Below are 24,257 nucleotides of genomic sequence, written 5' to 3'. Positions count from 1 at the left end.
AAACAATAGACTAGGCATCCTATTCTCCAGACGTAACTTTGAATGCCAGATTTTAATACTGATTATTCAAAGAAATTAACAAGCATTTTGTATTTCAGATTTTTCTCACAAAATTTAGTGAAATGTAAAGCATCAACGTGGTTTTCTTTTATATTAAGAGTTTTATTTAATATTTTAATCTGAATAGATCAATAAATTTGAATAGGTTAATATTTCCTTTAGTTACAGCACACCATAAAGTATGGCTTTATACAAGATTAGGGCCCAATCCTGCACACCTTACTTATACAAGTAGTTCCACAGTCTTGATCACCTATACTAATGTGATAAGGGCTCCAGCCTCCAGTCCTGGAATTTTAAAAATATAGTAATGGAGAACTTCTAGAACAGCAGCACAAGGAGACAAGTTAATCTTATGGCTCAAAATTACAATCAATTTACCATAAAAGTGTGAAATATTCACATCCAGACTTGTTCGGCCAATGAGTAGACACTCAACTACTACTTTAATAGAATTAATTTACCAGTCATTTTAACAAACAGACTATAATTTTAAGAAAATACAACTAAAACAATTAATTTTCACAGGTAGGACTGCATGTTCACTAGATGAAACTCTAGTGCCCCATCTTACGTCATATCACATTGCTCCTTTATTGGCTTCTGGAATGTGACTTGCAGCGAGTGTTTTATATCCAAGGCATTAACAAAACCGCTCATTGATAATGCATTTAAATAATTTCCTCCAGAAGAACCCAGAACACTTTTACAAATGATTGATAGTTTACATGAGTACCTTCACCTGATGACCTGCCATGTTAGGACATTCAGACTAACACACTCTCAAGAAAATGGCCAGTGATATTTAATAACCACAAGCATTTAGTAACTTGGCTTTAAGTCTCAGACAAAAACAGGGACTTCGCAGTGCCAAAATATTCACTTGCACCATACTGCTGGAGTACTCTTTTAAAACTATTTAAGGGCACAGAACCATCTGCTCAATCATCCATACAATATCTTGTAACATATGGGATTTTCTTGGTTTTCCACCCAAGTACTGACCCTTCTCATCTTAGAAAATCATGTAAGATCACAGAGGCAATGGAGGCTACAGGTTACAGAACACTTAGCCTGGAATTTTTCAAAGGATCTATAGGCAGTTATGTCCTGGACTTCCATTGACCTTCAAAGGAATTTGGCAGCTTTTAGGCTCTTTTAAAAAGAATCTGCTTTAAAAATTACACACTAATCAAAAATAGTAAAGGCTGCTTATGTGGACACCTATGGCAAACAATGAGCTTCATTGTGCAAAGTGCTGAATACCCTCAAAACCCACTGATGCTAATAAGGTGCTCAGCACTCATTACTACAATTGAAGATCCCCTGTGCAATTTTTCAAGCCAGACGTGTCTCTGTATTACTCATAGAAAATTTAAATTACAATAATTATGTTAATCAGTAATACACCATACAGAAATGTGCATGTTATACTTTATTTCACCACAGGAAAAAGGTAGCACATATGATTGAGATATATATAATCAATTTAATTGCCAGGACTCTGGTGGGAGGGTTGGGGGGTAGCCTTGGGTGGAAGGGCTGGGGTAGCCAGTCCTCAGCACAGCCCAGAGCACACCATGCTGCCCCCCACCAGCCAGTCCTGAGAACCACCTGGAGTGTGCTTCACAGCTCTTTGTGGTGATTTAAAGGGCCCAGGACCTTTTGGATAATTTGGCCACAAGGCAATTGGCCCCTCCCTGTTGGGGGCCCTGTATATATATTTGCTCTTATATAGTATCAATAGTTGTCCCTACCACATTCAATAACTTCATTTAATTTACTCTTTATGTGGTACCTTTCACTGATGTAGCCATTTCCCCTAATAGTAGCTTTCTTGGTTCTTCGTTTGCATGCTCTTTGCACATTCAGTCCTTCAATAAATTTGGGATTTGGTTATTTTAGACACAAAAATTAATATTAATGATTATTCCAAAATAAATGGTATACTTTCTCTAATTTAGATTTCACTCAAGAGTTCAGACACAGTTTTAAGTTAGTTTTCAGTTATGACAAAAATGTTTACATGCTAAGTAGACGACTAAGTATCCAATTTATGTTTATTGATTTTAGCCACCACAAGTCTGATACATTTAAAAAGAAAATGCTTGTCACCATTGATGTATGTCTACAATGAAAAAAACAAGCTTGTATGCCCATGCACACGTGTAAGACTGAATGTATAGCTTCTACATTTAAAAAAGTCAGCAATACTATCTACAGCTATTATCCCATCAGTTTTCCCAAGCAACTGTCTAAAAGTCAGGATTTATGATGGCCCTGGTGAATATTTGGATAGTGTACTCCAAGGAAAACCCAGTATCTAATGGCAAAAGGGATGATACTTCAGGAGGTGGCACTTTTCCTACGTCCATGTGATATATATTGGTACAACAATTATATATTAACACAATGCTTGAACACAGGTAAGGCTAGTTTCATGCTTCAAAGAGTTTATAATCAAAATAAGACAAAAGCACACATACATATGTGAAACACAGATTTAGGAGAGGAAGGGTCTAGAGGCTTCCGTATGGTAAGGAAAGGGAGGAGAAATTTCGTATGAAAGACTTGAAATAGGAGACAGAGGGTAACTTGTGGTCCAAGACACAAAACAAAAGTTAGAGAAGATTTGTATTATCTATTTTGATTAAAACACGAAAATATAAAAAATGCATTTCTCATGTGAGCATCAAGATACAATTACAAGATGTTTTTAACAGCAGCACTCAAAACTCCACAAGGAGCAGAAGCCTGACAAACCAGAGAATTAAGTATTTTAGATGAACTATAAAACTGCAGGTAGCATTTAGATGAAGATTGGTAACTATTTCAGTAGGCCTAAAAAAGATGTCCTATCCCCTCACCCAGGGTTGCAGGAGTTGGGGAAAAAACACTCAGTTGCTATGATATAAGTCTTAGCTGCTGGCTTGAAGAGAAAGAGAAAGAAAATGAAGACAAAGACTCAGCCAGATAGTAGTGATAAAACTATTTTCATGTTGAGGGTGCTGAGCTGCACCCCTTCCAACCTATTCACACCCCTCACTACCTCAGGCTGTGGTCACATCCAGAAGTGCCAATTCTCTCAGATTGCATGGCATTGCTGGAAATGGCATCTGATCTATCTGCTTCAGGAGAGTTGGGAACATAGTCATAGCTGGAGGCAGTTACAGAGCCCCATGGCAGGACCCAGAGCAGCAGCACAGCCTCCAGGACTGGTGGCTTGAACCCCATAGACAGCAGGCTGCACAGCTTGCGGTGATAGTGGACAGCAGGAACCTGAGGAGTGCTGAAGCTGGTGAGACCCTGGATGCTGGGAAAGGGGGCTGGCAGGACCCCAGAGGGTCTGTCTGGAGACCAGACACAGGGCTAGTAGAGCCAGCAGAGGGGCTGGCCCCTGGACATGGGGAGGAAAGGTAGAAAACCTGTGGTGCTGCAACACCTTCCACACCTTTACTTTCCACACCTGTGCTCAGATCTTCACTGAAGTTTTATTTTCTTACCCAATACTAGCCCTTTGGTCTACCAATCCCATACAAAAAGTTGCTGTTAGCTGAAGATAATTTCAATGAAGGTTCAATAAAGCAGATACAACATTAATCTGATGCATTGGGATTTTATGGAGCAATTATGAGGCAGACTAAATTTTAGAACAGTGACTTTATGTGAAGATTATTTTATGCAATGTTCTTCATCTGACGCTACAGAAGAAAAGAATTTTAGTCAAAGGTTATGGAATGAATTATAAGTTGGGCTGAATAATCTAATGCAATATACACAAAAGAGATTTAATATTCTATCTTTTATCATACTTGCATATAGAATATTTCATCTTTTTAAAGTAATATTTAATGTAGAAAAAAAGAAGCTAGTTAATTCACAATACTTGAATGCCAATTTACAGTTTTGAACACCAGGATACCAGAACATCCTTTAGTCTAAATTTCAAAGAAAACATCACATGTGCCATTCCAGTTCAACTTGTGTGACAAATAAATAAATATCCAGCTAAAGATTGTCTACACTGTCCCAGGATTTTTTTCTCCCAAACATGCTCCATAAATTAATGACAAACAAACTAGTTTGGCCTCACTCACATGTGTCACGATGTTTCATTGCAGTAAAATCTTTCCTCCTGCGCTCATTTTCAAAGTCAAATTGTTAATTCATCATATTAACCTGAGATACATGTGAAGTCCTGGAAGTAATTATTCCAAATTTTGTATTCTTTAAATATCTAATAGACATTATTGCTTTATTTTGTAACACATACTCACTTGGCTTTTCCATATGTAATAATGGCCCTAACTCTGGTCCTGCTGAAATCAGTAGGATCAAAATTTAACCTTATATAATAAAATTGAAACATTTAAAAATAAAATACACACAGCAAGGTTTCAAAGTACATGTACTATTTTACTTGGCCAATGCTACATAAGTAGTGCATTTACAAAGTAGAAAAGTGAACCCTTGTTTTGCTGTTATTACATATCAGGTGACCATAAATAAGAAAGATCATCAAAGCAGCAAATTTTGAAGAGACGTTAATGAGACGTTAATGATATGAGCTTTCTTAAACTTTCTATTTACACATGAAACAAAGGAATGCATAATATTATTAATCAGCTTTCAAGCAGTCTGCTCAGTACTGCTTAGCTACTGCTATGTTCTTTTTGACAGAAAAGACGAAAGAATGGAAAAGGACTCACCTAATTTGGGTATCTAGGGTTGCTCTAGCAAATTACCTGATGTTCATGGAATATGCCTGTTCTGCATATTAACATTTTTTTAAAAGTATAACAGTAATTGCTTGCTAGAGCTCAACAGATGAATTGAGGAGAAAAAAATGATCAATTTTATCCTCATCCTAGTTTCACATAATACTACTGGGTCTACAGTCTATGATTCCCTGGAACTTGTTTGTAAAGAAAAATCTTAATCAAGTCTGAAGAAAAATAGCAGAGCAGTATTATTTGCATATGAAAAATAAAAAATATTAAAAAAAATCAAATCTGATAGCGATAAAATGAAAGTACAATTCCACCACTTCTCTACCGGTGAGGCTATGTATTGAGTAAAAAGCCTACCAGAAATAAGTGATTCATAATGAAGTTTATTATGAAATTTTGTTGTAAAACGTGGTAGCTATGGACTAATATTGCTCAATGAAAAGGAAGACACACCTTTGTTTCGTGATCTGGAAAGTTTACTTCTCTTTTTTCTGGTATCCACTTCCTGATATTTTTTCTGTTCCACTTCTACTCTAGTAATACATGCAGCATCACTAACTGCATTACCTTTAATCTTGTCGTTTTGCACTATAAGATCTAGTTCTGTGCTCACATTATTACTACTTTTTATTTCTCTACTTGACCTTACTACTTTTGAAGTACTGATTTCAAAAAGATCTTCAGCTACAATGCAAGCACCATATTCATTCTGATTCACAGTATTATTACAAGTTTGGGTTAATGGTTCAATTTGCTGTTCCTCTGATTCTAAATCATCATAAAGTTCAGGTGTAAAATAGATACTGTCATCCTCAGCTTCTGCTTCCATGGCTACACTTAACATTGAAAGTCCATTTTTTCCTCTTACTGGAGATAACTCAATGCATTGATCTATGACTTTGAAAGTGCAGAGCTGTTGTTCAGCAGGAAGTCCTGCAGCAGCTGCATCCTCACTCTTTATTGAGGAGCTAGTTGTTTCTTGTTGTAATGATGGTCCGCTTGGTGTATGTTCTATAAGCAATGATGACTGGCACTGACGTTCATTAACAACTCGCTGACTAGATTCAGAAGTACTTCTTTTTTGTTCACACACAGCTTTGGAAATGCATTTCTTTTCATTCACAGGCAGAGGTGTTGAAGTCAGTGGCTTACTGCTGAAGTACTGTTTCATAAGATCAGCATTAGTCCAACTATTCCTTTTCTCCCTTTCTTTTTTGATGGCAGGTCTTGCTGGTTTGGAATCCAGATGTTTTTCTCTCCACACAGTTTGGTACAAATGACTTTCTGCGCCAACATTCTGACCATCTGTGAGAATCACACAAGTATACAATAGTGATTGATTTAATTTTTTCCCTTATTTTACAATATATTTTGCACATACATTTATTGAGCTTGCAGACTTACTTTTATTGTGTGAATTGAAATACAGTATAATGGGACAGATCACCAAATAATAATGTTTTAACTTAAGTGGGACAACTCACATCAATCCAGTTAAAGCATGTATTTGAGCCTGTAGGATTCCAAGCCACAGTTAATATTTTTTACTTTAAGTTACTATGTTGTCTACTTGCAAATTCTCTTATCTTCCATAAATGGTTATAACTAGAGATGAGCTTGACACCCCAAATTCAGATTTGGAGTCGCACTTTTTCAGAAATGTGATGCTATTTGCATGCATAGTATTGATTTAGCCAAGCTGTTAGAGGTAGGGAGTACACAAAGTACAATTCTTTAAACTTTGGAAACAATCTGGAGACAAGGTCACAGCTCAGACTCAATTCTAAAATTTCAGTGAGTAAAGTTTAAACAATGATACAATATATGAATTCAACCTTTTCTCCCCCTACAACGTCAATACATATTTAATCTCTGGTGTCTCGCAATGTCTGTGGTCCAGCATGATTTTAGCTGGATGTCCACCTATCACGGGTGTGGCCAAGTTTCCCATGTGCCCATAAAATTTGTTTACAGCCACCAGTCCTGTGTTCTATGCTGCTATTTAGCTCTAATTTGCCCCTATATGTCTTCTATGAGCCCAGTAAGTAGTGAAGTATTGGTAATGCTGACAGACAATATTGATCTCCCATGGTTCAGCAAATGCTCTGGGTCAGCATTGGTCAGGTCCTGAGGGTGACAGTCTAGAGAGGTTCAACCTGTATCAATAGATGTAAACTTACTTGTAATTATCCTTATATTTTTTTAATAAGAGAACCAAAATAATGTGAGAGTTTAACATTTTAAAACATCCAGTATAGAGTTGTTAGTTTAAAAGACAACTATATAGAGTAACTAATCATGTAATCACCTGACCTAAGTTTACATACATTTATGAGAAGGCCATTTTACAGCACAGCACTTTATATATTTTAACATGTCTCTTTAAAAAAAGATGCAAGATTTCACAGGTTATACAAAAATATCAGTTCTGAGAATTGATAGTGAAAGTTTAACAATGGAAATAAGCATACTTTTCTTTGTCACCATGATGTTACTTGATTGATGCTGTAAAATTACCTGTGTTGATTGCTGTAGATGAATGTGCTTCCTGGACCAAATTCTCTACTTTACTTTCAACAGGATCATCTGGTGACAGATTAATAGATGTCTCCCATAATGAAGTTGGTGATGGATCTTTTGAACTTGAATGCCCAAGCAGAAATTCATTATTACACTTGTCTGAAGAAACAGTGTCGTCCTGATTTTTTTTAACAAACGCCTCCAAGGAATCAAGTGCAGTACTAAAGTTCTCATGGTGCTGGATCTGTTGACGGATCCATTTGGACAATCCTAATGAAAACAAAAAAGGCAACAACCAAACTTACCTCATACAGTAGCTATTGCAAGTTACTAAACTGGTCCTGCAAACACTTACACATTTAACTTCACTCATGGGACTAGTCAGAGTGCAGGGGAATTAATACCATGAGTAAATTAAGCATTCGATTGCTTACAGGACAGAAACCTTGATTTGTTTATACCTTTCTATGAATATTTTTCAAAAACTAGAGTACAGATAGTGTTATCATTTGGTTTAAAATATTCTCTACCTCATTTTATTATTTTTCTTTTAACCTTCTCAAAGTATATTTAAACTGAAATCTACTGGTAAGGACAGCAGCAATGTTGCAGCTTTCCAAAACTTTTATTACTGTTGTCCTCTGATATCTGTATAATGCCCCTCTTGCTTTCCTTCCTGTGATATAAATTTAAAGATCATGAATAATGACAAGAGGAATTTATATATATAGACTATGTTTGTTAAAGTTGTTTCACTACATGGCAAAACAGCAGTATTTAAATAGTTTTCACGTTTTGCATATTAGAAAATGTGTCTCAGATTTTTTGAAAGAATCACAATCACTTAAAACTTCAAAATATCATACAAGATAACATGAACCAATATTAACTTTTATAATTCTTGTATATCTGAAATCTTAAAATGTTTTGCTGAATCTGGAAAATCAAAGATAGTGAAAATTAATTTTTGTAATAAAAATACCCCTTTTAATCCCTTAAAATACTTTGTTAGAAAGTTTTCTTTAATTAGCTTTTATCCTTTGAACAAAATATTACTCTTACCAAATTCACAAATTTTCAGTGTGTCAATTATGATACTATGGTCTCTCCTTTTTGTTTCTGCTCTTTGGTTATCTAAGCTGTTGCCTCATGCTAAATGACATGTCAGAAAACTGTGCATATGACAGAATCTGAGCTCCACCTGCTGACTGGACACCAGCATTATCTCTTTTACATTATTGCTTTACTTGTGGTTGTTCATGCAATCTATTCCTAAGAAATTTCTCCTTGACTAATGTCATGTAATCCCTATTTTTGTTTTAGGTGCATTATTTTACTAAACATGAAGAAACTGTGCTGATCATGACAGCACAAATAAATGCTCAATGATGCACATAAAGGAATGGTTGAACCAGCTGGTTAACTCTCTAATTGCTAACTTTAGCCCATGCAGTTCACTATGGTTGCAAAACTACTCATTTAAATGAATTAAAGAGAATGAAGGTCAATACCTTCATTTTTATATCTATCATACCATTGATAATAGTTTTTACGTTATAAATTTCATTTTGAAAAATGTCAGTTCAATTTTGTAAATTAACATTTCCTCAACAAACCTTACAACCAGCATGTTCTGATAGGAGTTAAAATACCAGAATGAACAATTGGTGTGTTTCAGTGCATTTTAAGTCTGTTGACACTCAGAAACAGAGTTTTAGAGTTGTGCAGAATTCTAGCTGCACAAATCACAGAACTGCTGAGTTTAACGCAGGGCACAGGGGGCATCTGTAGCTCAAGCAATTCCACAAACCAGCCTGTGCATGACAGTAGCACATTAGTCCCTGTGGCCCTGGGAAGGAAAAAGGAGGGGTTTTTATCCTTTCCCCAAGTCCAGCTCTGCTCCACCCCTGCCCTGCCTCTTTCTGCCCATTCACTACTCTCTCTCACACATCGCATCCCCTATGTCAAGCCTCTTCCCCTGAAGAACGCAGCCTCAGGGATTACCAGGGAGTCTGGTGCGGGGTGGCCTCAGGGGTGGGTCCCCCTGTACTCACTGAAGCAGCAGAAGCTATGAAGAAACAGAGAAACACAGCAAAGGCTGGCTTGGGAGATGGTGGATTTGTGCAAGAGCTGGTAAGTGGGGAGGGTGGGCAAGTACATGTGCTGGCAAGTAGGTTCAGGAGGCGCATGGAGGAGAGAATACATGGGGAACCCTGGCCTCCATAGCCCTGCCAGATGGGGGGATCTGCTGGCCCACTAGGAGGATTTGAGGACTGGCATTGGCCCTAAGGCTAATTAAGTTTGAGCGCCCTGGTTTAAACAGTACGTTTTGCTATAGCTTCCCCTTCAACAGTAACAGAGAGGTAGCCGTGTTAGTCTGTATCCAAACAAAACAAAAAAGTACACGGACTAACACGGCTACCTCTCTGTTACTATTCCCCCTCAACAGTTTTCTTTGGGAAATCACCCTCCGGAAGCCTAGATTTCCCAATACAACATCCTAGTATTAGAAACTTTCCCAGGAGTATCTGAGTAGCTTACCTGTTATATATTTATTAGGGTTACTCCTGAAGCGATCATCAATCAACATAAGTGCACCCCAATCCTTTTTGTGACGAATACACCTGCAAGAGAACAATGGAAGATAAATATAATTAAACAAAATAGCATCTAAAACCAAGTGATTTATTTGTTGCATATAGTTAGAAGCATCAAAGATGTGTAAGACGTGCTTTTCTACGCTCTCAAAGAAGGGATATCTAGCAGAGAAGGAATGTAAAAACTACATCAGAAGGTAGGTTAGCATGGACATTGCATTTTCACAAAATCATAAGAGTGACCATGTGTTGACATACAAACTAGGAGGTCACACTATTTCACAAACTGAACACTTGACATCTAATAAATATACAACAAACATGTTATTTATCTGCCAATTATCTCTTGTGGGAAATAGTGTCAGGAGGCAGCCACATTAATCTGTAGCGTCACATAATACAAACAGTCATGTAGCAACTTAAAGACTAACAAATTCATTAAGTCATGAACTTTCATGGGCAAGACCCACTTGAAAGGAGAATTCAGAAGAATGTGGGGGGGAAGATAGGTGAATGTAATGAGTGTGGTTGTGCGAGATTTATATAAAACTATGTACTTGTTTTAGTGTCTTCTTGCTAGATTTTGAAGTTCTGTTTCTTGCCAAGGTTTGATACGAAGAAAAATTAAGATTCAAAGTAACAATGTGTTGATTTTGTAAAAAAGAGTGGCTTTCAGTAACAATCCATAAATGTCAGAGAGATAGCCGAGTTAGTCTGTATCTTCAAAAACAATAAGAAGTCCTGTGGCACCTTATAGACTAACAGATATTTTGGAGCATAAGCTTTCGTGGGCAAAGAATCCTTAAATGCCACTTCATATGAATCAAAAATTACTTCTGTAAGACACTGACCTTCTACAGTGTCTTTCAGAAAAGATTTTCAAAGCACTATACAAAAATAAGTGAACAATATTACACAAGCCCATGAGATATACATAAGAATAATTATCAGTTTAAAAACTAAGGAAACCAGACAAAAATAAGTCTGATTGGATATACAACACCATTATGTCAGGAATGGAATTACACCCAAGAACTTCTAATTCCCATCATCCTGACTAGGTCAGCAAATCATTTTTCTTGAATATCTTAGGAACTATCAATTCAAGGCAAAAGATTTCTTCTGAGCTCCTCAGTTTTGGTGCTTAATAAAGTGCTCTTTTAACTTGCCATTGAAATGAATTATACCCACTGGAAACATATTCCACACTTTTAGTAAAGCAGCATTGCAAGGAATTCATCGTACAGTTGTCACCTGGTTATGAACACCATCTGGTATATTCCCAAATGTTATTTCGTTTCATGGACTTACATTATTTCATACACTGTAGCAGCACTATATTAAAAAAGAAGTGCCAGATTCAAGACTAACATGCTTCTGCTCACTTCAGTCCCTGCAGGCATCTTTTACAGAATGATGCTAGCCTATGTGCAGCAACCACTTCATAGGGCTATCAGCATAGGACTATATTTGCTCTACATTCTATTTTGATGAATGCACTGAAATGTACTTGCTTCCTTGGCCACAACTTGTAACAAAATCTGGGTCAAATTATAATATAAAACAGAATTTTTCTCCCTTGCATGCAACTGAGCCATTCCAAAATACAGCAGTAGAGGAGTCTGTTTTTCCATTTCAGCTCTGGTTAAAGTGCATCCATTTAAATTGCCAATTACACATTGAAGACCTTTCATAATCAACAAATTTTAAGTGTTTCTGTATATTAAAACAAAATATTCTGTATACCAGGCAACTACATGCTCCTCCTCAAACTCACTTCCTTCAGTAAGTCTTCCATCACTGATCACCACTCTTGCACTCTCAGGTATCTAAAATTTTTAATTTTTAAATTACTCTCACCTTCCAAAAGAACAACAACAAGATGTATACCTAACAATGAGGATACCGCCATCTTTTACTATTCTCCGTCATATTCCTCCCCACCAAACACTTCCCCTTTCGTTATATAGATAAAATCCTCTCATGCTGTATTAAGTCACACTGAGGATACTTCTGCACTGCATGTTTGTTTGGGTGGGTGGTGTGCAGACTACATACCTGCAGAGCTCCACCGCACAAGTATAACAGTAGTGTAACCAATAAGTCAGTTTTGGCAAACAAAGTAAAGGCATATCTGAAGGGGGTGGGTGGTGGATATGTACGTGAGTACAGTATTATATAGGTCCTCTATTCACCCAAGCTGTGCCTCCCCATCTACACTGCTATTTTGGCAGTGTAGGGTCCCCCTATTTCTGAAGCCATTCCCTACTGTAGGAAAAGACTCCCCCAACATGGAATGGCTTTGCCAGCTCCCATTGCTGGCATCTTCCCCTACTGCCTAAATCCTCTTCCTTCCAGTGTCTTTCACTGCAGTCCAGGAAAGGATCTGGCAGCAGGATACTATACAGCTAAAACAGCAGTGTTGATGTGGGAAGTGATGCTTAGGCACATAGAAAACCAATACATACCCTAGGATCTAGCATGTGTCTACTCTCCAAAGCAGTGCCTTGCTGCCTACACTACTATTTATCCCCATTCAAGCTGTGGGGTTGGTTTCTGTGCTCTACGTGCCACAGCAAATGTAGACCTCCCCTCAAAGTTAACCTCAATTTAGTGCAAACAAACATTACTCTTTTTGAAAGTCTTATTAATCATAGTCATACCAAACACTCCGTTCCAATGTAGTCTCTTTAAAAGAGTATGGAGGACAGTTTGGTTACAGTCTCACTCCCCCATCCTCTTTCAGCATAAACATCAGCTTGTCAACTATCTAGCCACTTGTTTTGCGATACATCAGTCCAGCTTTAACTGTGTTAGCTGTTACAAGACATTTGGTCCATAGGAGTACGCAGGGCAGAAATATTTACAAGGTAGAATTCACAGAATTTTTTACTTTGAAATGAAAGAGCCACTGTCTTAAGTGTCAGTCAGAAATCTAGGCATTTGATACTTCCAAGATCTTAGCTGATCTATAAAATATGAAAGAGTTCCTGAATTTAAAAAGTCTGCTTCCTGAATAATATTTGCTTAATTTTTAAAGTGTTCATGGCAGCCCCTTGGATTTTACTGACACCTATCTGAAGAGAGCAAAAATCTGAGTATCTGTGTTTTTAAACAATTTCAAAAGAGAACATGAAGATGATATGCACAGATGCCTCCACAGCTAAAAGTGAGAGATTTATCATGCATGAGAAAGGAGTTTAAAAACTAAAATATTTAAATGATCATTCAAATCCTCTCACCTGCCCAATGCCTGATTGAGAGCCCTATAAGCTTGAATTTCATACCACTGGCTACCTGGCAAAAGGCCTCTTGTCTTTGAGTGGTGGTCATTGTATTTTCTCTTTAACTCAACCTAGAAACAGAGTTAAAAACATTTTAAAATATTTCCTTTTGCAAAATTGTATAATAAAAGGAAAAACAGAACAAAGTGGTTAAACAACTGGGCATGAGACACAAGTATCAGAGAGGCAGCCATGTTAGTCTGTGTCTGCAAATACAACAAGGAGTCCTGTCGCATTAAAGACTAACAGATTTATTTGGGCATAAACCCACTTCATCAGATGCAAGAGTGAGGAAGGAGGATGTCAGGTAGAATACTGGGCTAAAAACACCGCATTCTTTTCCAGAGAAAACATCACCCAAGTCCTGATTAAACCACAACTGAAATGAGTCGGGTGGTCTCATCTTGGAAGCCATTCATTCACATCACAGCACTACTAACCAATTAAAGACAATGACTATTCTTTGCTTAAGATTAAACCAAAACCATCTCAGACTAACAGCAGAGCATTGTGTCTGGTAATAACTAATATTAGTGTTGTATGCATATGAATCCCTGTTCACCAAATTTATTCAAAGTATTTTGATACTAAACATCTTTCATTTTTCAAAATTATGATAAAATTCTTACTTGAAAGGTTAATCACAGATTTTGAAATGTGCAAAGTGGAGATAATTTTGGACATGGATTTTTCAGTGCTTATATAATTCAATTGTACAGTAAATATTGTTGCTGTAATTTCCACAAAAATACAGTTTGACTTTAGGACCAATATTCCAGACTTTGAGAAACTACAGACCAGCCTATCAGAATGAAGAATTTGTATATTTGATATAAAACTTACAATATTGAACATTGAATACTGGCTGAGGGATTTGGGCTTATTTAGTCTATAGAAGAGAAGAGTGAGTGTAAGCCTCACCCTTGCTGACTGAGCTAACCTTGTTATCCCCACCCTTGCTCTGGCTTATTTATACCTGGCCCTGCAGATTTCCGAGACCAGCATCTGATGAAGTGAGTCTGTGCTCACGAAAGCTCATGCTCAAAACTTTTCTGTCAGTCTGTAAAGGTGCCACAGGACCCTTTGTTGCTGTTACTAAAATACTAAAATATCCAAAACTTAATTGATTTATTGTTCTTTATTATAATTCTAAATAATATTTCTATTTTTCAGGTATATTCCTTCTCTTTGCTCGTTGTTTTCATACATAATATGTGATTCACTCAGTGATAGCCTACCATTTGCAATACAGTAATATGTTTTATACAGACCTCAGTGGCCTGCTGGCAAAGAATGGATAATCATTAATACAGTCATTTCAGTAGTTTTCAAGTTGTTGTATAAGACTGAAAGGCACTATGACTCTTGACATGCTATACATTGCCATTCTCATCTCATTCGTTACAGCAGGTTGCAGTTACTCTGGCTACTACAACCACGTACTAGCCAAGCTCACCAGGCTACTAGAACACACATTTTTATCAAATGCAATTAGTTTTCATCATGGCATGCATAACTGACAGGCACGTAAAATGATTTATTATTGGGAATAATTCCCTCATCACATGGCAGAACTGAAGAAAAGAACTTGTGGCTGTGTTGGGTACCAGGGTATTAAGAGGCACAAGGTGGGTCACGTAGTACCTTTTATTGGACCAACCTCTGGTGGCAAGAAAGAACTGACTTGAAGAACAGCTGTGCATAAGCTCAAATGCTCATCTCTTTCACCAAAAGAAACTGGTGCACTAAATGATATTACCTTGTTCACCTTGTCTCTCCAGTAATCTGACACCAATATATCCCCACGTATATTGTAGTTTTGTAAAGTAGATGTACTAGTTTGGATGTGAGCAAAGGAGCAAGTACTTCTGAAGTACAAAGGTGCTTTTTTAAAGAAAAGGGCAAAGTAAATAATAAATTTCTGTCCCAGAAGCTGAATTCAGAGGTATTTCTTAATATAAATGCTGGATTGCTAGAGCAGAATTCTAGTATGTCAAGTAGAAAAAGAGGGCTAGGGTGTCCTGCAGCAGGGTCAGTAAAAAATAGAGTTCCTCCTGGGGGAAGAAGCCAGCTCTTCCAAGTAAATGGAACCTCTCCCCACTAGTCAACAAGCTGACAACAGCTGCAAAAGAAAACCCTTCCCATACCATTTCAAACAAGGGGATAGTGCTTGTTATAAGGTCCATTCTGAGAATGTGAAAAAGGATCTCTTATATGGAGAATATATCTAGCTTCAATATATGTTTTCAAAATGTACTGGTTAAAAAAGGCATAAAACTACAAAAGAAAGGTTCTTTTCACTGCTCTTTTGCACAGTATTAACCTTTTTAAACTGACATCTGAAAGGACACGCTTCAGGAGAGAAAACAGCAGACTTCTAACCACATCTGACAGGTAACTTTCAACTTGAATTTGGGTAAGAAATTTTATTTTGTGTACTTATGCCCTTTGAAACAGCCTGTCAAATTTACAAATTCAATCTTTATTGCCAGAAAGTAAATTCAGTTTGATTTCACAGATTTAATATTTGTTCCAGTCACTCAGAATTTGTTGACTGGGGCATGATGGTTTCCTGTATATTTTTGCAACATACAGAAGCTTTTCCCCCCCAAATAGTTTATAAACATTACTACAGCTCTTCACAAAAGAACTTTGACCTGTAATTACACCTTTCTGTTTATCATCATAAATGCAGTTAGAATAAGCAAAGGAAGTACTTTCCAAGGATTTGAGGCAGAGAACAAAATTTATGAAGCCATATAAGAAATGGGAAACTCTCACTCTGTATTTTAAATTAGGAAGTAGTGAAAACAAAATTCTTTGGAAAATATTTTATGACTCATTTATCAATAGGATTTTTTTTCAGAAAGCATTTTGTCGAAATTAATGAATTTAGCATGTCTGTAATTTCTTGCTACTTTGAAAGAGAGTCAGTGAAGCAACGTTAGAATTATTCATCATTCTGTTTTGCACCAAATACAATTATTGCAGTTAAGTGTCACATTTACACACAGAAGTACACTCATATAATAACTGAGTTCGCAAAACCACTCATATCAGATAACAAACACTGAGGCCTATAAATGTAAGAGGTAGTAACTTAATTATATGAACAATGAATGACGAAAAACAAAGTATTCTTTTTTTCATTCTAAAGATCATGTTTCAGCATGAAGTGACTATTCAGACTGCCAATGGTTAAGCCTTCATTATAAGTCTAAGAAAGGTAAAGGGCCACTGCATGTCATTTTAATCCAATCAGAATCTATTTCATTGTATAACTCTGCATTATCAAGCATCAAATCAACACCCAATTCGAAATGACATGATGCATATGTGAAAAAGCCAGTCTCTCCTGCTAGCAAATATCCTAAATGTGCAGTAAACCACAGGCTAGAAGGGATTAGTTAAAATGTCAAAAGACAGCCTTTTACTTTTACCTGTTCATCCTTAAAAATATACTCTTAGCTATCAGGCATGCTTTACAGACAAATAGCTTCAACAAGCAGCAGCAGAAGGCCTGTGGCAAGCTCTGCCATCTTGCAGCTGTCACAGAGATTAGTCTTTGATCTGTCTGGGAGGTCATGGTCACAGTCACATTAGCTGAAGTCAAACAACATTATACCTGTTAACCACTCTTTCTTTTAATGCTTAATTAGACAGACTTTTCCCCATTATGGAGCTTTACCTGGAAAATTCACTGAATTTCAACCAAAACTAAAGGCCAAAACCAAACTTCACTTATTGTGATTTGTAGTGATTTTGGGGCAGCTTGTATTAGAGTTCAAATGCATTTTACAATGATTTTCTAAACCAGAAAGTTACAGAAAGTTAAACATTTTACTAGACAAGCTCTCTTAGAATGGTGTTGAAGGGAGGATGGAGAATGGGTTAGGTGAAATAAAAATGCTTTATCTGTGAAGACCTGGATTCATCTTTGATTCAGGTGATACGAGGAAAAATAGCCTGTATTGTTCATGGAGAAAACAGCATGAAATTACTGTATTATTCATCATATGCTGAGGTGATGAGAGAGTAGTTGGGGTGTGGCAGGTCAGAGTGGAGGTTTACTTAGAGTTACATGCAGAAACTTGTATAGCGCCTTAACTTGCATTGTATCGAAGCAGCACATTTACTTTAGCAAAAACCCAACAAATTACAACAATTCTAGGGCATGCAAATGGCAGTGTATTATGAATTAATAGCTTCTGGAATAAATCAGAGGGGAGCTGATATAGCCACAGCAATATTTTATCCTGTAAATTGTGTTTTTTCAATTTAACATCAGTGCAGTAAATAAGTTTCTCTTTATGGCAGTTTCATATAAAACTGAGGTAAATATAAGTGTATATGACACTTGAAGTTTAAGACACCATCACATAAACAACATATTTGAGAAATATTACACTCTTTAGCCACTCATGATAAGCTTTTTTAGGACTTAGTAGTCAACCCATAAATAAGACTAAGAACTAATCTGTTAAAACTACTGATTAAAACTATTAAGAAAATTTTACTTCAGTAAAAATAAACACATTGTCCACCAGACACTCATGCAAAATGGTTTTATCTTCAGCCAAGCATAGGGCCTTAGACCTAAACAGTTTATAGCAAAACCAAATTGGAAGAGAGAGAGAGAATGTACATTAGGAGCATTACTGTTCAATATCAGCGTATCATAAACACACGTATCAGTAAAAAATCACAATATAAATTACAATGGCTAAACCACAGTACAAGGTCTTGTATGCTGAATAACTTCAAATAGATAAAATCAGTATGGCTGTGTTTTCTCTGGCATATATTCAAGATTTTTTAGGCACTACTTTATTTAACCAAATACAGTTATATATTTTGCTAAAATGGGAAAAATCCTGGGCCACCGCCAAATGTTAAGAAGTCAGGCTCACTCTTTGATACAGCAGCACTTCAGAAACTGTTTTTCACAAATACTCTCTATCTTCCCTTTTAAATTACAACGTGAATCACAAAAGGAGGAATACAGAAGACAAGACAACAGTTTGGCTCTGTAATGACACTAATGTTAACACAGACAGCAGCACAGATGAAAACCCTGGCCAGAAACCTTCTTTGTTCTTTATACTACCAAATGGTGGTGGTGTGAGAATCACAGTTAAAGAGATTGGAAGCAGGATGACTTGGGATTGAGTAAGGCTAAACTAATATTGACGATATTAATTTATTTGTGTGTTTATATACATAGACACATACACACTTCTCCCCTACATTCATCCACCTCAGATTTAAAAAGCAAAATATATATAATCTTAAATACATCATCTTCAAATCTCATGTCCAGTTAGGTTCCCTTTTCCACCTGAAAGAGCAATAATTATACACATTCAGAAGATACCTGTCATCCAGTCACCCTCTTGATGAGTTCCAGTTAACCACAAAGGTTGCAAGTATAGGAAAGTGAAAGACATTAATACTGTATTTTTTGAATAAAAATATTAAGTAGAAGTAACATTACACAGCGCAGCATTAACTTTTTCCTTCAAAATAAGCATCATCATCATCATCATCTGTGAGAATTAAGACTAAATAAAGAATGTGTAAAGACCAGGGTAAATCACAGAACACATTCCATTCCTTACTAAGCTCATTGAACACTGTATCTAAACATACAATCTCAATGTACTAACAATAAAAACTGACATATTGACAGCAGAACGCTGCCTGTAAACTGGTGCAGTTATTTCATGCGCAAACAATGTTAATATATATTAAAGGGACTGAAATATGCAAATGAACATCACCTCTATCTTGTCAAATCAGGTTCTGTCATTGCTGTATAATAACCTATTTAATAATCATACTAATCTACTCGTAAAGCACTAAAGATAAAACCCAGATTATTTAATACAGATCATTCTATTTCACTTTCACACAGTGGCTATATTTTTCAGTTTTAAAAAAAAAAACTATACACATTTATAATATTAAAAGATGATGGTGATCACTCATTGCCAAGTATGATCATCTTCCATGGAAGTTGTGGATCCTCAGGTAACTGATAAGGCCTATTCTTGAATCACAAGTTCTATTACAGTGAGGATAGATGTTTCCAGGTATGGCAGGAGGCTGTTGACCATGACTGGGAGCCAGTCTCTCCTTCCTCCCACACTTCTTGTCGTCCTCAGCTTGGCGGGCAAATTCATAATGCAGGGGACCATCATGTAGTACCTCTCTCCATTTTGAGAGATCCTGTGGGAGTATCTCCCAAGCATAAATGTCAAGATTGCACTTCTTTAAATTACCCTTCAGCAAATCCCTATGGCTGCTTCCACTGTCCCCCTACGTTATGGTACCCTTCTTCCAGACGAGAGAACAGGACCTGTTCTGGGAGGTGATGGTCTGGCATCTGGACAACGTGACCAGTCCAGTGGAGTTGATGACAGATGATCATTGTCTTGATACTGGTATCTGTCTCATCCAGAAAACTAACATTGGTGTCTCTGTCTTCCCATTTGATCTTCAAGATCTTATGGAGGCAGCGTTGGTGTTGCCTCTCAAGGACTTTCCAGTGATGCTTGTAGGCTGTCCAGGTATCAGCACCATACAACAATGCTGAGAGAAGCTTGGCATCTGTTCCAAAGTCGAGATCTTCAAAATCCCTGTCATTAACAAGAAAAGGCTGCACAACTCAAATGGTGTTGGATTTCTGCAACAATATCTGCCTTGGATGAGAGATGACTTCCAAAGCAGATGAAATGCTTGAAATTCTTCAGTACTTATCCACAGATTTTAAAACATGAAGTGTGTGATACTTCATTTGTAGAGGGCTGACAGAACACTTTGGTCATCTTGATGTTGAGCGTGAGACCAAGACATGTGTAAGGCTTGGCAAACACATCCAGGATAGTTTGAAGATCTTTCTCAGAGTAGGCAAAAACTGTCACCAGCATACTGAAGTTCCATGGTAGATGTGGTGGAAACTTACACTTAGCTGTCAGCCTGATAAGCCTGAACAGCTTTCCACCCATTTTATAAATTATTTCAATGCCAAATGGGATCCTACCAGCAATTTGGTAAAGAAAGATGGCAATAAAAAAACCGCAAACATGGTTAGGGTGATGACACAGCTCTGTTTCCAACCATGTCGTGGAACTGTGGATATGATCTTCACAGCATGACGGCTGCAAGAAAGTGTCAGAAAGATGGCTTTCATTGATCTAACAAAAGCCTTTGATTCAGTGAATCGCCAAGCCCTCTGGATTATACTTTTGAAGACTGAATGTCCAGATAAACATAACAAATGTCCTAAAGTTGCTTTACAGCAACATGAAAGTGGCTGTTCTGAGTAGTACTGGCTCTCAGACTGAATCTTTCAAAGTATGAAGAGGTGTCAAACAGGGCATTAAAAGATACGCTAAAGGTCAATACTGTCTCAATATAATCAAGTATTTGGTTATCTATAGAATGCTGTGGTGTCTCTCTGTTACCACCCACTACATTCTATAGCACATTTTGGTGCTGGATAAATCAGACAGACTCAACTGTGCGGACTCATATCACCTTCTAGTGGCTAACCACTGATCTATCGCCCCCTCTACTCCCTTTTTTTGGCTGCCAGTAAGCTGGCCAGGAACCACCCATCCATGCAAGTCTCCACATCCTCAGCACACACATTTTAGGTTTTGTTTCTATACCAGTAATGGAGAAGAAAGGGATAAATGTCACCTCTGCATTTATAGGTGCAGCTCCACACCACAGAGCCTATTTATTGCCCTACAATTCAAAATGCTAAATATGAGGGAGCACCTGTAGACAACTATCATCCTAGAGCTTATCATTTCTCCATGTATCTTTCTGTGACAGAACATTAATTACTACTACATGGAAAGGCATATACTTCTCTTATTTTTGATCCACAGAGTACCCTTCCGTTTGAAGAACTTCACTCATTTTCAAGTATTTTCACTTTTAATCCCAGTGACAAAGACAATAGGAAAGTCTTACATAACGTTGCAGCCACTGAACACTTTTACTATTGTCACTACAGCACGGGGCATCTCAAACATCTTGAAGTTTTATGGTTTGACAAATCATCTAGCACATTCACCCCAGGCCCATCTACTCATGTCAGTCTTGTAGGCTTTGAGGGACTGTGAACAAGTGACTTGATTAAAATCTAATGCAACCAAAACTCTCCTCTGAAGAGAAAATTCAATCCATTTCCAGTGAAGCAGAAGTGAAAAAAATCAAACAGCTTCCCTTGAGGTACAATGCTGCTGCATACGCTCAGTGCCACTGCGTCTAAGGTGAAGTGATAAGTGTCAGTCATCCTTACAAATCCCCGAGGTGATAGCTTCACTTTTAAAGCCTTCAACATTCTTTGACAGTAAAGTAAAAACTTAAAGGTCAACACTACTTGCTAAGGACAAGATAAACACAAGAAAATCACTTTGAAAGTTTTCATGGATCAGAAAAGTGAACTACTAAAGGTAGAAGAAAAGTTTTGATTTACTGTGTTATTTAACCAAAGGCTTAACTGAGGGATATATTTAGGGATGACTTTCTTAATCTGTGCCAACATATTGACATTACTGTTGCACCAATAGAAGAGAAATGCCATCCACTAGCTTTGCCTGATAATCTGAACCTAAATGTTATCTTTCTGAACTACAGGAATTTTGTATTTCACAAATGGTTACCAAAACCAGTCTCCCTATTACCTGTAATTTTTAGTTTACATGAAAACTGCATCATAATTAGTACTGGGCATCGTAGTGGGAAAGGAGTTATTCAGAAAAAAATATTTCAGGAAAATAGTGTACACTATCTAAAATTTCTGCTTCTGGCTATTATGGAAAATTGTAAGCAAGTGGAGCTTACACTTGTTGAATGGCTTTTAAAATTTTAGAGCCATGAAAACTAAAAGCACTTTGAATTAGTTTTCAACACCTTTTCGGCAACATTCTCCACACAAAGGCTATGTCTACAAAGTAGCTTTATTTCGGAAACAAGAGCTACCTGTTCTAGAATGGCTGTTCAAGATGTGTTGCTCATGTCCATTCCAAGTTGGGTGCGCACTGGCACATGCCCAGTCACCAGAAACTTTTTGGCCTAGCCAGTAGCCATATGGTCATTGCGGCGCCCCCTGGAATGGTGCCTATATGGCGGCCAATATATGCACCGCCCGACAGCTGTCCCCCAATTCCCACTGCCCCCCCCCACTCAATTCCTTCTTGCCAGCTACTTCAACAGTGGGAGGGTTTTGCAATGGACACAAGCAACACACCTCGAAGAACACCAGTCATAGAACAGGTCACTGTCTTTTCTTCTTCCAATGATTGCTCATGTCCATTCCAAGTTAGGTGAATACAAGCCAATGTATAGGAGGTGGGGTCAGAGCCCCAAAAGGAATGCAGGACAGCCCTGCCCACTGCAGCATCTTCCCTTGCATGATGCGTCAAAGCATACTGTGCTGTAAAAGTATAAATTGAAGACCAGGTGGCCATCCTACAAATGTCCTGGATAGGCACATGTGCTGGATATGCCACAGAAGATGCCTGTGCTCTCATGGAGAGCACCTTAACTGGCCGAGGGGGAACCTCCCATGCGCTTGTAACACTCCTTGATGCATGTCATTATCCAGGAGGAAATCTGCTGGGAGGAGACAGGAAGGCCCTTCATCCTATCAGCAACTACCACAAAGAGCTGCTGAGTTCTTCTAAAGGGCCTAGTCTTATCCCTACAGAAAGCCAACACCCTTCTAACATCCAAGATATCCCAAAGGGAGGCACGGGGCTTTGGGTAAAATACCAGTAGGGAAATGTCTTGGTTAACATGAAACGCGGAGACCAACTTAGGTAAAAACGTGGTGTGAGGTCCACTGAAAGTGCCCTCAACTCAGATGCCCTCCTGGCTGAGGTAAGTGCCATCAAAAACGCTCTTTTGTAACTCAGAAAGAGCAGGTAGCAGGTAGCCAGGGGTTCAAAGGAGGCCCCCCATATGCCTGGTTAACATAAAATTGAGATCCCATGGGGGCAATGGTGCCCGAACCTGGGGTTTGAGTCTTTCTAAACCTTTCAGAAACCTTTTCACAACAGGGTCTGAGAACACAGAAGACACTATGACCCGGGTGAAAGGCTTTGATAGCAGCTAAGTGCACCCTAATCGAGGAGAGGGACAAGCCCTCCTGTACCAGACCCCATAGGTAATCTAAAATCAATGGGATGGGGGCTTGTGAGGGAAATAGCCCTCCGTGAGACACTCACACCAAAAACCTTTTCCACTTAGGCAAATAAGTCACCCTTGTGAAGAGTTTTCTAAAATTTAACGATACTTCCTTTATGGGATCTGAACAGGCCAGCTCCTGGTCCCTCAGCCATGGAGCATCCACGCTGTGAGGTGCAGCAGCTGGAGACTGGGATGCTGCAGTCTCCCCTCTTGCTGCATCAGAAAGTCTAAACTTAAAAGTTTATTATCTTTCTACATTTATTCACATAATGGGTTTGAATGTTTTTGCAACATATTTTTGGTAAGTAAAGGTCTCAGCTGTTATAAAATATTTTCCACTGCAGCAGAAACAAGAGTATCCAGGAACATGTGAAATCCTCCGTGGTAAAGTTAGCTTAATGCTTGCACGTCTGAGTTGCCCATTATCAACATTTTGTAGTAAGTTTCTTTATTTTTAGGCCCCCATAGAAAGAACAGTATATTATGACCAACTAAATAAGTCACAGTTGGCTCCAAAAATCAAATTTTCCTCCCTCTATTTTCAGGTCCCCGAGGTGGGCAGAGGAAATCCTGGTCACAGCCAAATAAGTCATTTTTGGCTCTGAAATATATTTTCCTGCTTCTGTAAAGCCAAATTCTACCACTGAAAGTACCACAGCTTTACATAACACTTCAATGTTTTTCTTTTTATTTTGGCTCTAGCAATCAAATTTGTAGATAATAGTATTTTATCTTCAGCAGAACACTATATATCTTCAGTAGAAAATCATTTTCAACAATACAAAATCAGTCCTACAGTCTCCTGTTTTGAAATACATTTTTCTTTTGTTGAGGTTCAGCATACTTTAAAGTCTTAATTC

At 37.7% G+C, this 24,257-nt stretch overlaps 1 protein-coding gene across 1 annotated transcript in view; it reads right to left on the bottom strand.

Annotated features, from left to right (window-relative positions):
- Positions 1-1,880: 1,880 nt before the first annotated feature.
- The window catches only part of BRIP1 (BRCA1 interacting DNA helicase 1), a 140,576-nt gene continuing 118,199 nt past the window's right edge, over positions 1,881-24,257 (bottom strand). Inside the window, exons 16-19 of the mRNA XM_075014013.1 lie at positions 13,150-13,262; positions 9,852-9,934; positions 7,308-7,580; positions 1,881-6,095 (exon numbers count right to left, since the gene is read on the bottom strand). Of these exons, the coding sequence (XP_074870114.1) occupies positions 5,206-6,095; positions 7,308-7,580; positions 9,852-9,934; positions 13,150-13,262 (1,359 nt within the window). The 3' untranslated portion in view covers positions 1,881-5,205. The remainder of the gene's footprint in view (positions 6,096-7,307; positions 7,581-9,851; positions 9,935-13,149; positions 13,263-24,257) is intronic.

Source organism: Carettochelys insculpta, chromosome 19 (assembly GCF_033958435.1).
Source record: "Carettochelys insculpta isolate YL-2023 chromosome 19, ASM3395843v1, whole genome shotgun sequence".
Lineage (NCBI taxonomy): Eukaryota > Metazoa > Chordata > Testudines > Carettochelyidae > Carettochelys > Carettochelys insculpta.
The sequence above is the reverse complement of the archived record's forward strand: the minus strand, read 5'-3'. Positions and strand labels throughout refer to the sequence as shown.